The 16,165-nt window shown below is 37.7% G+C and overlaps 1 protein-coding gene across 6 annotated transcripts in view; it reads right to left on the bottom strand.

Moving 5' to 3' along the window:
- Window positions 1-497: 497 nt before the first annotated feature.
- The window catches only part of cpeb3 (cytoplasmic polyadenylation element binding protein 3), a 106,482-nt gene continuing 90,814 nt past the window's right edge, over window positions 498-16,165 (bottom strand). For all 6 annotated transcript variants that reach the window (XM_048550912.2, XM_048550913.1, XM_048550910.1 and 3 more), the window contains 2 exons: window positions 12,778-12,959; window positions 498-3,908 (listed from right to left, as the gene is read on the bottom strand). In XM_048550912.2, coding sequence (XP_048406869.1) covers window positions 3,681-3,908; window positions 12,778-12,959 — 410 coding nt within the window. In that variant the 3' untranslated portion in view covers window positions 498-3,680. The remainder of the gene's footprint in view (window positions 3,909-12,777; window positions 12,960-16,165) is intronic.

Below are 16,165 nucleotides of genomic sequence, written 5' to 3' on the forward strand. Positions count from 1 at the left end.
CAAATACTTGTACTGTATACCCCAATACAACTACATCCAGAAAATTTTGGCTATATTATGTTTATTTAGTATTAGCACCTTAATGTTAAGTGAACTGACTCAATGCTAAAAGTGGTGCATTAGCTATGAATTTTGTGCAAAAAAAAAAATTTGCAGAACTTTCACATTTACCTATATATCCAGCTAGCTACCCTTTTGGGGTATATAGTAATTGCTTGCATTTAAAATACTTGGTGGCATATTTTCAACACTGTAGCAGCTAACTGAGTCTGAGAGGAAAAGTTTGGTTAGTAACTAGAAAGAAAGATCAGTGGATGTACAAAGCAGTACAAAAACTGGTTGCTACAAACAATCCAGCCTTCACAAAAAAAAAGGCATTTCCCATCTCCAAAAATCCATGCTTTATCACTCAGCAAGACAGATAGACTCCCCACATACAACTATGATTCTTTCCCCAAACCAGCACCCCCTCCTCCCCCACACCCCCAACCCCCCCACAATAGCACAACATTTTGTCTGCTCCATTCTGATCATTTTATTGCCCATTCATTCAATTACAATCACTCTACATTGTCAGCCGTGTCATTACCACACTACTGTAAACCACTTCAGCAAGTTAATACATGAAGCTTTGCATTTCAAAACTAGACACTTTAGTAACAATATTACAAATGTTTCAGCTCCAAAAATAACAAAACTGAAAATAAACTTTAAAGAATTAGCATCATAAAATTAATTTATTCCAAGTAAAAATACAAAATAATATTGGACATTGACCAGATATGAAAGTCTCTCCCAGAAATGACTATGGTCAGAAAAGCAGTCTGTAAAGAAAAATAACTAAAAAAATGAAAAATATGTAAATATGTTTAAATCCTCTGGTTTTAGCAAAAATCTCTAAAAATAACAATGAATATTTGTATCAGTACAAAGGCTACATTGCTATTGAAAAAATACTAGCATGAAGAAAGGTACACATTTGACAGTAGAAAAATGATTTAGTGAATCACAATGTCTAAAGTTTGCAATGAAAATAAATCTTCAATAAAGATTTATGCTTTTGATTTTTTTTTTACAAACAGTACAAACAGTATTGCACATTACAACAAAGAGTTGAGGTTAAGTTAGCCTTCAAAATTGACTAATTCAAGTCTCCAACAACAGAAGGCCACATATGGACCTGATGCACCAAGGGGCTCTTATTAAGTTACAATTTGAACACCTTAGAAATAACATTCTCAATCTGAAGGACCTCATTTATATTCATTAACAAGTAAACAAATTGGGGCATGTTATAACTTAACATAAAAAGGATATTCATACAAAAATAACATGAACAGAAGAATTCTTTCACAATTCTGGTCAGTCGGCCTTAAAGGATTAATGATAAATACACAAATTAAGTGAAAAATATTTTAGTTTCACTTTCTAACAGCTTCCAGCACCAATGGAGATGTGTCTATCCCAAGCCGTTTTTTTTATAACTATTTCTTTACATTCCAGCTTTTAAATTCATACATTAAACTATATAAGGGGAAAACGGTTTATAAATGTTCACTTTTCCACATTTAGGTAGATTCTTTTTAAAGTCTTGTACTGTAGCTAACTACAATTCTCCATATTAAAGTTATAAAGCTCTAGCTCCTTCAGTTTCCAAAAAGCAAATAAGCATGAAAAAAATAAAATTACCCATCTGTTAAATCATTTCCTTGCAGAATTAAATTAATATATATTTTTAGAATAAACTTACTTAGAAAATATCAATTTCTTTCCTATATTTCAAAATTGAGGTATTGCAAAAGATCATGTCAGTCAGAAAGCACGCCTTAAAAAATCAGCTGACTGTTGAAAACTGTCCAGATACAAAAAGTAGTGCATAACAAATGTCTTATACAGATAATGAAAAAACATAGAAAAACATGCCTGGGCAAGAAAGCAATATCACAAAAAGCCCAGAAGTTAACCTCCAAAGGGATAATAAGCGATTTACCAGTAAAAAAGTAATTTCTTCTTCTTTTTCAAAAAAAATTCCATTTCAATGCCAATATTTGCAACTAAACACTGAAAAATAAACTAAAAAAAGAAAATAAAGACTTACTGGACACAAACAGGACATCACAACACACAAATGACTCAACAATTAGTATCAAATCTACTATGCGGTGTCATATCCAGTCAGATTGTCCCCAGAGCTGCTGAAGGTCACTGTGTACAAACCCCCACTGTCAGTACACTTAGCCTGTGTTTGGTTGAAATCTGCAGCCCCACTATACATGCTAAAAAAATCCACTAATTAGCAGATCTTATTAGAATTCAAGCTTTGCAGGATATAACCAGGGATTTGGGGAGTTTATTCTGAACCAGAAAGCAGACATCTCCATTTTGACTTTGTGCAGACAGTTCTTTAGCATTAGTTTCCTTTCCTAATGTGCCTACTTGTCAATCCGACAAACATATTGGTAGTGTATGAGCTCTTTGGTTTTCTGGACAAGGTCTGAAGCTATGTAAATGGTGCAAGCAGCAGAAATTTTTTTTTAAAACTGAGCTCACTTTGTTAATACACTGGTTATGAAGCATCACTTACTTCTATGTCAGACATTACAACGGTTACTTTTATCACAGTACTATACATAATCATCTTAACTACATAAAAATTGCACAATAAGTGATCACCGCAGAGTACTTCACCTACCATCAACATAACTTCAAAATATCCTACATCTATATGTATTTGTGATATTTGTAATGCTTTAATGGACACAGATTCAAACTCCATAAGCATTTACGTTAGAGGCATGCCTTCCTCCAGTTATTAGCCAATTCTCTCATACTGATTTTTTTTTCCTGTAGCCTACATAGATTTTTTTTGTGCATTGGTGGGCAGGTTGTCAGCAGATATAACAGACATGATACACAAATTTATTGCATGCAGCAACCTGGTTAAGTAAACATGCAGTCAAATCTACTGACCTTCCTCTGGAGCTATCTCCATGCTATACTGCATTTTTTTCCCCCAGCAGCATTATGCTCCACATTTATTTATAACCCTAGCCTGATAAAGTACTATGATATCTGCAATACCATTTATTTAGCAGCAAAAGCTATTGCAGCATACATTTACATAACACTAAGAAAGACCGAACCAAAAAAACCCCAGCAAAATCAAATTGAGCTTATGAGGTATTATTTTTGCAAGTCAAAATGGAGAGCAAAAAAGGCTTACTTTTAGGGTAATGGTATCCTTAAATGATCCAAAATGTATAATTGCTGAATATCTGAGGAAAATGTTTTGCTACATATGCCACCTACAGTGTGTTACCTTTGGTAAGTCTTCTAGGGGCAAGTCTAAGTTTCTGAAAATAAGTGCATGCTCCTGTCATGGGAAACAGTTACATGAGCTGATGGTATATCAGCTGTGACTCCTAAATCACAATGCAAAGTCCAATATTAAACAAACAAAAAAAGGTACCAAGCAGATGTTTGAGAGTCAAAGTGCAGGTTCAGTACAATTATTCTGAAATTTTATATACCAGACAATCTTGGATGAGTTCAGTAATGTGACTTCAAAAAAAAAACAAAAACATTCATTATCTGAGGAAGAATGCACCAATTTCCAGAACCCTCTCAGCCCTGAGGCAGCGCTCTCCACTCCAGTATGTCTTGGTAGACTATAAGACGCTTCAACTCCAGCGAAATGGAACATGACGTGGGCGATCACCTCCTTCCTTCACAAGAGGCTTGTGGAACTCCCTTCCAGCACGTGAATGTATGCTTGCCCAGCAGTATTCACAGTAATACTGCAAACAGGTAACATTGGCACAAAAGAAAGGAGCAAACTTCCCACCACAACGGGCACCCTGGCATTCATCACACATCTGATCATCCAGGACATATGGCTTGACTTCCACCTACATCAGAAAGATACAGCATTATTTTTCAACTGGTGAGCAGTGAAAAATGTAGGCAACTGATGAAATCTAGGGACAACATTTCACGAATGTATTATCATGTGAGTGTTTTTCTAATGAAACCTCAAAAGATAAATTATTTGTTATGTTTATAAAGCTCAATCTAGAAAACCAGGTTTCTACAGGCACTGCAGCATACGAGACATCAATTTGTGTATTATATTCTAACTGGAATATTCTTTCAGATGTGTGACCAACCTCAGGAAGTAATCAACTTAAATCGTATCAAGACACTCCTGGGCATTAAACTCCACTACCTACAAAGGTATACTTCCGAACCCTTGCTTCCTCCAAGATGTGTTTAAATGATAATTGACTTGTCCATGAAACATTCCCACTAGACTATATCATTTCGCCTGCATTTCTTTTGGATTGATCCATCAGAAACAATACAAATACAAAAATGCTAGGACAGGAGTCCATCTAAGATGTGTGAGAATGGATATAACTACAATTTGCTAATTTTCCCCAAATAATCTATAGGACTACTTTATGGACCTGGGTAACAGTTTATACATTGTACTTAGGAAATGCTACTTCAGACGATTTGCCAAAATGATATGATGGCTAGGGTTGCTTGAATAGTTTTTGCAAAGATAGCATGCATGCAAATTATGCATGAGCTTAACTTGTACAAATATGCAGAATTAATCCGCACAAGTAAAAGCACTCTGTAAAGGATGTCTCATCATCTTTACCGTGTGACACAAGGCTTAAGAATATTATTAATTGCTAGGGTGTATGCATACACCCACTAAAAGCTTCATATATTAGGTTTCATACAACATTAGGTTTTTTTTACAAGTCTGCTCAAAGATGCAATTTAGTCAAAGCCTGAAGATAAAAACAGTGAAAGCACATAGCTGCATTGTACCACCAACCTAGTGGAGTGTCTTCATTACAAAAACGCGTTGCATTACATAAAAAAGGTGGCATCCAGTAAATGTAATGAATGAGATAATTTCAACAATTTAATTATACTATTCAAAATACCTACACCTTAAATCTGGAAATTTAATTTTTTTCAAATGTGAAATATTCAGAGTTTGATTTGTTTTACATGGTCAACATTACGAAAATCAGGGTTTCTGAAAGTGAGATCAGATTCAGAATGCTGTGTCCAATAAAGCTGGTGGGTTAAAAAACCATGGAGTAGATCATCCGATTCAGTTCAAAGCCAGAATTGGTACTTCAGGTGCTGCCAAATTTATCGGCTGCAATTAAGCACTGAAGTGCCAAAACGCTGATAGCCACTACATGGTTGGAAGTAAATTCAGGTGATTGCAAGGGCATAACACTGCCTGGTGCCCAGAGGCTGAGGACCAATAATGTCCTGACAAGAGCTACATTGCCCAAGAGCCTGTCTGTGACCGCTTAGTAACACAGAAGGAGGAGGTGGTTATTTTACAAGTTGAAGTACACTACTCGATATGTACAATCACTTGTCAGAAAGATATCATATGATTGTAGCCAAGCTTTAGTTGAAATATTGTGTGACCTGCTGCTGAGGAAACAACATGGATTTTCAAAAAAAAAACAACATTGGAATTAATATTGCAGCCAGCAGCAAGGCAAGTATGTTCACTGCAGACCTCAAGGAAAGCTGTCCACACAGATCTAGCAACCTTTGTGGCCCAGTATTCCCCCCATCCTCCCTCAGTTTGAATTTGGAGTCATTGGGATGTCCAGTAGCAATAATGTAATCAAACAGGCTAAACAGCCAAGCACATTGAAATACTGTCAGAGAGCAACAAGGAATTTAACAACAATCTCTACCTTTTAAAAGTGTCATAGAGAACAAAATAAATAATTGGGGAATACACAAAAACACTTTCAGTAAAAGGCAGAAATATCAAATGTATAACATTTCAAAATGGCCCCTTCGGAGCAAGCAGAACACACACCTCCAGGAAACCTTTTATTTAGGTAGGCAGATTGATGATGCCACGAGAGATCAAAGCAAAGTTCAACTGGAATCTTAGGCAGTAATTTTAGTGGAGAAGGAATTGCAGATTCCCATCAGTCCAATCCAATGAAAGAAAAGCGTTGGCCCCGTCAGGTCACTTCACTTATTGGCCTAGAAGAAACTGGATAAACCTCTGGACATCACCATCCCTGCCACTCCAAAGAAAACCCATGCCTCTCCTCCACAGATTCCAGTCATGACACTCATCCAGAAACAACTATTCTATAGCATATGAAGAAAACCAACATTTAATCTCTTGCTTTCCAACATTATACTCTTATGTACCAGTCAGCTAAATTGTTCTTCTTGGTTTTGGGTGAGCAACTGAGCAGAGATATGCAAATATGTCTCAAACTGTCAAAGTCAAGGTGATTTACCTCCTACCTTCGCCAAAGCCAATTCCAACCTAGAGTTAGAGTTAAATACAGGGCTTAGGATTCAATGAGAACAGTAATCACAATAATGGTCATTCTAAATTGAACTGTGTTTCCATATTTTTGAACAAAATGGATATAGTTAAGATTTGCTTAATACTTATTTTGAGCTATTGAGAGGGCAAACAAATAAATTGAGGCAGATCACTTCTGTTACAGGGAAAATGCTTGTTTTTCCGCAAGGGATTAGTGGAAACAAACTTCATGTGAATATCATCAATGTTCTAAGTTATCATCAATTAACTGGTCACATTGATTGCTGCAAGTTAGAAAGGAACTGGCACCTACTCCACCATGCATTTAGCTACCAATTACTTCAGATAAGATAAAACTATTACTGTATTGAACGACCTCAATTCCCAGATGAAGAATGCCTTTTTACATTTTCTCCTTTATAAATGTCATAGAATCCCTACAGTGTGGAAACAGGCCATTTGGCCCAACAAGTCCACACCAATCCTCCGAAGAGCATCCCATCCTATCCCTGCAACACTGCATCTCCTAAGCTACCTGGCCTATACATCCCTGGACACTACAGGTAATTTAGCATGGCCAATCCATCTAACCTGCACATCTTTGGACTGTGGGGGGGAACTGGAGCACCCAGAGGAAACCCACGCAGACATGGGGAGAATGTGCAAACTCCACACCAACAGTAGCCAGAGTGTCTCTCTTACCAGAAATATCCTATCCACATTATCTAAACCCCTCAAAATTTCATATATCTCAATCAAGTCACCCTAAGAATCCTGTTCTCCAAAGAAAAGTGGATAGTCAAACACTTTTCCCAGGGTGGAAATGATGATTACGAGGGAGCATAACTTTAAGGTGATAGGAGGAAGGTACAGAGGAGATGTCAGAGGCAGGTTCTTTACACAGAGTGGTGGGAGCATGGAATGGACTGCTGGCGGTGGCTGTGGAGTCAGGTACATGAGGGACATTTAAGCGACTCTTGGATAGGCATATGGATGAGTGTAAAATGTAGGGTGTGCAGGGTAGCTTGATCTTACAGCAGGATAATAGGTCTAAGGGCATGTAATGTGCTGTACTGCTCTATGTTTAAAACAACCCCAGTGTACACAATTATTTCTCAGCTAAAATTCACATACTTGGTAACATTTTAACAAATCTTTTCAGACCCTTTCTAGTGTGATCATTATCCTGGGTCCCTGGTGCTGTGAGGTAACAGTGCTCACCACTGAGCCACCATACCGCCCCAAATCTTGTTGCAAAATTTGTTAGCAATCGTACGGTCAAGAAAACACTGAACATTGCCACACAATTAAGGGAAGAGGAATAACTTGCTTTTAATTTTCAGATCGATCGTTCAGTTTATACAGAGTATCTGTTCAATATTAAATTTAAAAGAGAACTCATCAACATATACCCACAACTTGACTGAAATGGGCATTCACACCACATACCAAAATTCCAATCTAATAGTTTAATAGAACCTAACAGGGAAGGCAAGAATAATCTAACTGAATGGTGGAACAGGCTCAAAGAAGGTCTACTCCTATTACTATTTTCCTTCAATTTCTAAACCCTGAATTCAGTTTCCCCGAAAGGGGAGTAGCGCAGCAGTAAAACAAAGCAGATGGAAATGCTACAAATCGTTCACGTGTTTGTTGTTATCTCCAACTGCTATTACTTTAAGCTCTTTGCTGGAAAAACGTTCTGGCTATGTTTGCTCACAGCAAGGTCAGCAACACTTGTCAAATCTCATCAAATACACACTCTGATTTTTACAGATGTCAACAGTCTGCTTATTTTTTTAAGTGAAGGATAGCAACAAAGAAAAAGATTTATGGCACAGAACGAGCCCATTCAGCCAGAACCATCTGATAAAGTGTGATCCAGTCTCATCTCACCTTCCAACGCTGGGTCCCTTTCTCTGTAAGCAAGTGACAGCATCTGAAGTGAAGATTCTAATGTTCTTTTTAAATATTAAGAGTTTCTGTATTTGTCAAACAGTGAGAGTTCTAGATTTCCACCTTTCCCATCTCTTATCCCCTCCAATATTTCTTCCAATTAAGACCATAAGACATAGGAGTGAAAGTAAGGCCATTCGGCCCACTGAGTCCACTCTGCCATTTAATCATGGCTGATGGACATTCCAACTCCACCTACCCGCACTCTCCCCGTAGCCCTTAATTCCCTGCGAGTTCAAGAATTTATCAATCTCTGCCTCGAAGACATTTAACATCCCAGCCTCCACCGCGCTCCGTGGCAGTGAATTCCACAGGCCCACCACACTGGCTGAAGAAATTTCTCCTCATTTCGTTCTAAAATTGACCCCCTCTAATTCTAAGGCTGTGCCCACGGTCCTAGTCTCCCCGCCTAACGGAAACAACCTCCCAGCGTCCACCCTTTCTAAGCCATGCATTATCTTGTACGTTTCTATTAGATCTCCCCTCAACCTTTTAAACTCCAATGAATACAATCCCAGAATCCTCAGCCATTCATATGTTAGGCCTCCCATTCCAGGGATCATCCGTGTGAATCTCCGCTGGACATGCTCCAGTGCCAGTATGTCCTCCCTGAGGTGTGGGGCCCAAATTGGACACAGTATTCTAAATGGGGCCTAACTAGAGCTTTATAAAGTCTCAGAAGCACATCTTTTAGTCTTTTGCACATCTTTAATGCTTTTATATTCCAATCCTCGGGATAAATGACAACATTACATTCGCTTTCTTAAATCACGGACTCAATCTGCAAGTTAACCTTTAGAGAATCCTGGACTAGCACTCCCAGATCCCTTTGTACTTTGGCTTTATGAATTTTCTCACCAGTTAGAAAATAGTCCATGCCTGTATTCTTTTTTCCAAAGTGCAAGACCTAGCACTTTGTAAATTGTTTTTACTCTATGCTTATTGATCGCTTTCTCTTCCCAGAAATATCCTATCCACACTCCTTAAACTTTGCATAGCTCAATCAAATCACATTTAAGCATCCTGTTCTCCCAGCCTATACAATTATTTATCAGCTAAAATTCACATACTTGGTAATATTATAACAAATCTTTCCAAACACTTTCCGGTGTGATCAAATCCTTCTTGTAATGTGATTACCAGAACTGTACTGTAGTTGCTGTCCAACTAAGGTTTTATCCAGCTCAATCATAACCTCCCAGCTCTTATACTTTACATAACAGCCAATGAACAATGTCGTTCTGCCTTCCAAAATGCCACCTTAAATCACTTTATGTATCTATCCTATAACCTTCAAGAACCCGTGGATCACCAAGATCCCTCTGTTCCTCTAATTCAGCTTGACAAAATACACTGTCTACATTTTCTTTCTTTGCTCTGCAGTGATTACTCATGAACAATATTAAACAATACTACCACACAGAGGTTTGTACTATATGATACAGCTTCCTGGGTGCTATTGCTAAGAACTGAATGGCATACTTTCAGAGAAGATTATGTGGATATGTAGAAACATGCTGAATACATGCATAAACAAAACGTTAATAGTAAACTTTCTCGATAAATGCATATTACTCACTTTCTGTACACTTGTTTGTGACAAACTACATCTAAACCTCCTTTAAGGATACAAGGAATGTTAGGGCTCATGAAGAGCAGGTTAATGTTAATAGGATTAGTTTCTGACAGGTACATAGAAATTATAGAACAGAAACTGGCTATTCCACCCAACACGTGTCAGTGTACTTCACTTCATCTAAGAAGATAACAAGGATATTCAATGGCACATAGTGGAATTTGACTTCAATAATAATCGGGAAATAACACAGCATAATGATGACCATGAAACCATTGCTGTTTGTCAGGAAAAACCCATCCAGTTCACCAGTGTCCTCATGGGAAGGAAATCTATCATCCTTATCTGGTCTGGCATACATGTGACCTGCAACAAAGTGATTGACTCTTAACTACCCTGGGGGCAGTTAGGTATGGACAATAAATGCTGGTCAAGTGACATCCATATCCATTCCATCCTTCTCTCTCTCCTGTCCCTCACCTAGCTTCCCCTTAAATGTGCAAATAAACAAATGCATTTAAGATTTTGTACATAAATTGATAAACAGTTATTTCAGGATTTTTGGACCAATTAAGCAGAATGTCTCTGGAATACAAATGTATTTTAGCTAGAATGGGTTCAAGAAGGTTTAAAACCGTACTTTCATCTATATGCTGCAACCACTGAGACTAAGGAGAAACGCTCATGAGTCAGACGATGAAGATGTGTTCAGCAATCACTCTGGAGATAATTAGTTTGTTCTCTCATCTCATCTGAATTTATTTAGTTTGCAGTCTGATAAAAGGTCAATCGGAAACATTCATTCTGTTTCTCTCAACAGATGCTGCTTAACTGCTGAGAATTTCCAGTATTTGACTGATTCTTCCTGCATAGTAAACAGCTCACCTGGAAGATAAAGCAGCCCAATGATGTCTCATTGAAATGTTCACAGTATGTCTTCAGAAACATCAGAGAATTAGACATGGAAATAGCAGTTAGGATCCTAAGAATCCTATTATATCGCTGGGTTACCTTACTGTCTGATGACCCATTGCGCAATATTAGCAAACTCTTTAATGCAAGGCATGGAACTGGTTATGGGAACACCTTGCACTACCATTACCCCGAAGAACATATATCCAAACACTGTAATAACTTCTGTACCAGAAAGAACTATGATAACCTGCTCCTTTAAAACTGAATTCAAACATGAGTGTCTAAATATATTTATTAGTGCCAAATGGTTGTTCAAATATACACTCAATAATTCTGACTAAAGTAAAAAATGGACAAAAGGAGGAACTGTGAAGGCAATGTTGCAGAAAAGAGTGAGATTCTGATCTGTAAATATCTGTCATGCATACAGCCTCACATGACGGATCTCCATATAAGTAAAGGAGAGACAGATTCTTTTAAAAAAAAACTCTTTAAAAGTAGCTAATTCTAATTTAAAATGTCTAGTGATAATCCAGAAAATTCTGCTCCTATAAGCGGCAATATTTGCTTAAGGACAAAATAATATCTTGCTTGCATCTCATAGGTGAATTGTTAGCATTAAATGAAAGTGAGCTAGTCTTATGCCCTATAGCATGTATTGGACTGAATCAACTAGGTTCTTTCATTTAACCATCACAGACAAAAACATTGCACACGTTACATAATCCAGGTAAGCACCAAATTGTCTTTCAGAAATCTGTGCTTTCAGATGATACACTGTAATTTTGCTGCAATGAATGCAGACTAGATGGCAATATCTACATTAAATACCTCCGAACATAGTCAAGAGATACCTCAGCAGAGCAGACAATCAATCACCATAGAGACAGGTGTGTGCATATCTCATATCAACGAATAAAGATTGCTTTAAGTTGCATACACAGGATTCAACTGTGGCCCAGTTGGTGGCAGTCTTGCAGTTGTGTGGTTCAAATCTGACTCCGGAGACGTGAATACAATGATCTAGAGTGACATTTCAGTGCACTGGGAATGTGCTCTCTTTTGGGTTAGATGTTAAATCAAGGTCACTTGTTCCCTCAGGCAAATGCAAGCGATCCCGTGGCACTATTTTGAAGAAAAACAGAGTCCTTTCTGACACCCAGACCAATAATCCCTCAACCAACTTCACTAAAACAGATGATCTGGTCATTTACTTCACTGCTGCTGTTTGACTTTGTTGTACTTAAATTGGTTGTGTCATTATCTGCACTTCACAAATATTTCGTTTGCTACAAGTTGCTCTGGGACATCCGATGAAACAAATAAATGCAACTTTGTTTTTCTTCTGTGCCACATACCAAGCAATTGTCAATGCTTTGACCATATACAATTGTTTCTGTATCTAAAGCAAAACCATTTATTTCCACTTCAGCCATACACTGAAATTGAGATACAGACAGCAAGATGCCACTGTCACAGCTTTTGAAGGAGCTGTGCAGCTCAGACAACATTCAGACTCTTATGTTCAACTGCTCATGTGAGGTCATCAGAATTCCAGTAGAAGGAACAGAGAGTACCATTACCTTTACCTGCTATTTTACATCATGTTCCTGCGCTCGTAAGTGTAGGCGATCTGACTTACTATAATCCATTCCATTGGAAGTTTACTCGTGTATATATGAAAATAGGGTCACAAAAAGCAAATTTTCAAAAAAGCCAATTTAGGGTGTTTTGCATGGCAAAAAAAACAGACATACTTACCAAAAATTTCTTCTACCAGATGGGTTAAAACAAAATCCGTGCAGTATAGCATTTAATGGATAGACACAGACTATTTATTTGAAGAAGGCTGCAGTAATGCTCTAGACTTTCATATCAAAGGTTTATGTTTTAAAATTCAAACTGATGCCAGTTACAAAAATTGATGCAAATCATCCTTCGATCTACAATGATGTCTAATCAGCTGGCAGTGCAACGATTCACTCACCCGTTTATCGATGTCTCCATGCTGGAGCTGTACGAAGCGAGCACTGATAGCAGCAATATAGCTCTGCTGATTGGAGAAAGCCACTCTACCAGCACCCTTCGGGTATTTCAGTTCAGGGTCCGTATCAATGCCTGCGTAACAGACCCCTCCATACAACCGATCCATGATCATAGCCAATTCAACTGGAAGGCAAAAATATAAAATCCTAAGCTTCTAAGATCATTGCCACATCTTTTTCCCATATAATTTGCATGATTTAATAACACTGTTCTCCTAAATCACAGTCATTACAGAAGGACATACAATTACAGTCCTCCAATTTCTTCAATAGACCTAAGTACTTCTTTTATTACACGTTTATTTGCAGATAGGTTATAATTGGGGATAATGGGAACTGCAGATGCTGGAGAATTCCAAGATAATAAAATGTGAGGCTGGATGAACACAGCAGGCCAAGCAGCATCTCAGGAGCACAAAAGCTGACGTTTCGGGCCTAGACCCTTCATCAGAGGTTATAATTGGGATGTGTTTGTCAAAATGCAACTACAAACAAAACCTGACGCAAAACTAAACTTTTTTAAAACAGAATAAAAGTCTTGTTCTTGAAAAATTCAGAAAACAACGTGTCTGAGAATACAAAAATGTATAGATTCAAGTTCAAGGAATGAGGCTACTTCATTCAATTCGCATCTATTTAGTCAGACTTCAGTCAAAAACAGTCTGCAATACAAGAGTAGCATCAACAGCTTTCACATAAGGACCAAAATTTTCAGTCTTGTTTGTTCCTTGTGTTTGCCTTCCCTAAGGACAGGGTTTCTTCCAGTCTCAGCTGGATTATGGAAAAAAAAAGGTGAGTGGAAAAATATTTGGTTAGGAGCTGTATTCATTTAGCCATACAATTCAAACAAGTATCCTGGGAAAAAAAGTGACAGATAAAGAGGATCTATTGAAATGGCTTGCTGAGTAATTGCAGTAATGTTTTAACAGACATTAGCCATATTTAGGTTGGGGAATGGAGCACAGAGGAATGAGAAAAACAAAAGAGAATCAGAATAACTGCAGCTATCAAACAAATAGACTACAACAGTTCAAGACAGCTCACTGCCATCCGCTCCAGGACACTAGGAATGAGCAAATGCTGGCACTGCCAGTGAAGCTCACTTTCGTGAGCTAATTTTAAAAAAACCTTCTTGTGAACTAGTGGACATTTCAATTTTGCAAGCTGCTCATCGTTCATTAATAAAGTAAAAGTTATTCAAGTCTTACAATACGGACGATATCTATGTGCAATGTTTTGATTTTTATACCAGTATTCACAAAATCCAGACTTTTTTTTAAAGAAACCTGTCAAGCCAGCTCAATAATTCAAAACAGAACTGTTATAATGTAGCTGTATAAAATGTTAATCTCTAAATCAAATGTTGTTTTCATTAGGAAACACAATGTTTTCTTCTCTATATTGGTAAACACATTTCTAAAACTATTACTCCATCCATAAAGAGTGTAAAACGCCAATGCACAGGGTAAATAGTTGGGTTTCTTTGCTGAGAACAGAAAACAAAAACAAGACTAATCTTCAGAATGCATAAATGACTTGTTTACAACAGCATGACATACATTTACATTTGAACTGTGTGCTTCCACTTGTACAGATATATTTTTTAACTTAATGTTCCAATTACAGGATGTGTCACACTTCGCTTAAAAAAGTACCGGGAGAAACTAAAGATAGCATTCATCTTTCCTGTGCAATTTCAAATCTGGCACCCAGTTACATTGGAGATTATTTTTAAAATCTTAACTGTAAGAGAGCAGATCTGTCCAAGTAGCACTGTGTAAGGAGCCAGGGGCAGTTGATACCAACACTATTGTTTGTCACCAGTGTAAATGCTGCTGGTCCCAAGGCAACACTCCAGAATTTCACTGACTTCATTCTCCCTGTCCCCTGAGACCAGTGATATTGGGCCACTTTAACTTGTGAATTTAAATTGTGCCATGGGACAAGATTATTCTGGACGAGAGCTGTAAAAATATTTCTGTTCACAAATTAGCGTGACAGTTGGCATTTAATACCTAATGCTTGGCTTTGTAAAACCACAATGATTCCCTCGCAGCTGCTTTTATTTCCATATTATAAGTAGGCAACTCTTCCAGGAAACATTTTTTAGTTTGAAAGCAGATTCACAGCAGCCTACATCGAAAAAGCCAAATGCTGTTAAAATGCAAAGTTTGCATAAGCTACACTGGTGAGTGGAGGGGAGAGGAGGAAAAGTTCAGACTCTCTTGTCCTGCAAACAGAAGTCAACTATTTTTAGATTAGATTCCCTACAGTGTAGAAACAGGCCCTTCAGCCCAACAAGTCCACAGGACTTCCTTCTAATTGAAAATGTTGAGCCAATCTAGGTGAATCCCTTGCAACCAATTTCACCCCATCAAGTTTGGGTCCAAACCTTTCACTACCCCCTTTAATAATTTCTAAATTTGTCCCTGCCACAAACAATGTGCATGGATCTTTAATTACTTTTCCATTTTAAAAAAATGATTCTACTAAAGAGTATTTTTCTCTTCTGTCCCTGTACCCCATCACATTGGCCGATTCCCTGTCATTCCCTCCAAAAATCCACTACCAGCTCTTTCCACTCACACCACCAACAACAAAACGCACATTTCCTCTCTGACATTATCCCTTCCCCCCTTCAATGTCTTTCTTTCCAATTTGAACGTGGAAAAATTGTACCAAAAAGAAAAAATGGTCACATAAACATACTGTTGGTAGGACATATACTGCAACCCATTTTATGCACTCAGTAGACCTCAGCCAGTGAGACATTCCTGCAGGGCTTCCAATCTCTCACTAAATTGTGCTTATTAATATAAGCCCTCATAACTCCTTTTTGAATGCTTACTACTTAATGAGGAGGACTGACGCAGGCTCTGATGCTAGCAACCATTTCCACCATGGGTGCAAAAAAATCAAAGATAATTTAGTAAGTTAAAGAATACTATAGGAAAATGCAACTCAAGGAAAGATGACAATTGTCTGATTTTAAAAGCAATATGTACCATTGAAATTCCAACCATCTCAAATGACCTTACTGAGTAAGCCTCAACACATTTCAAATATCTTCCCACTTTGTTTCCAAGATTTGGCAAATGCAATGGCAGCAATTACCCACTAAAGCCAAACAACACATTCACACCAGGTTCCATCCTTCCCATCTCCAAAGAAAGGCTGTAAGTTGTTTGGAAAACAACTGATTTTTATGCAAGCATCACAGAAGGTTTCTTTGAGAAAATAGGATTAGTTTCATACTTCAGAATATATTTGTGGATAAGTACTAAACACAACTAAGATTATCAAATTCTTCCATCTGAAAGCTATATGTAA

The sequence above is a fragment of the Stegostoma tigrinum genome, chromosome 20 (assembly GCF_030684315.1).
Source record: "Stegostoma tigrinum isolate sSteTig4 chromosome 20, sSteTig4.hap1, whole genome shotgun sequence".
NCBI lineage: Eukaryota > Metazoa > Chordata > Chondrichthyes > Orectolobiformes > Stegostomatidae > Stegostoma > Stegostoma tigrinum.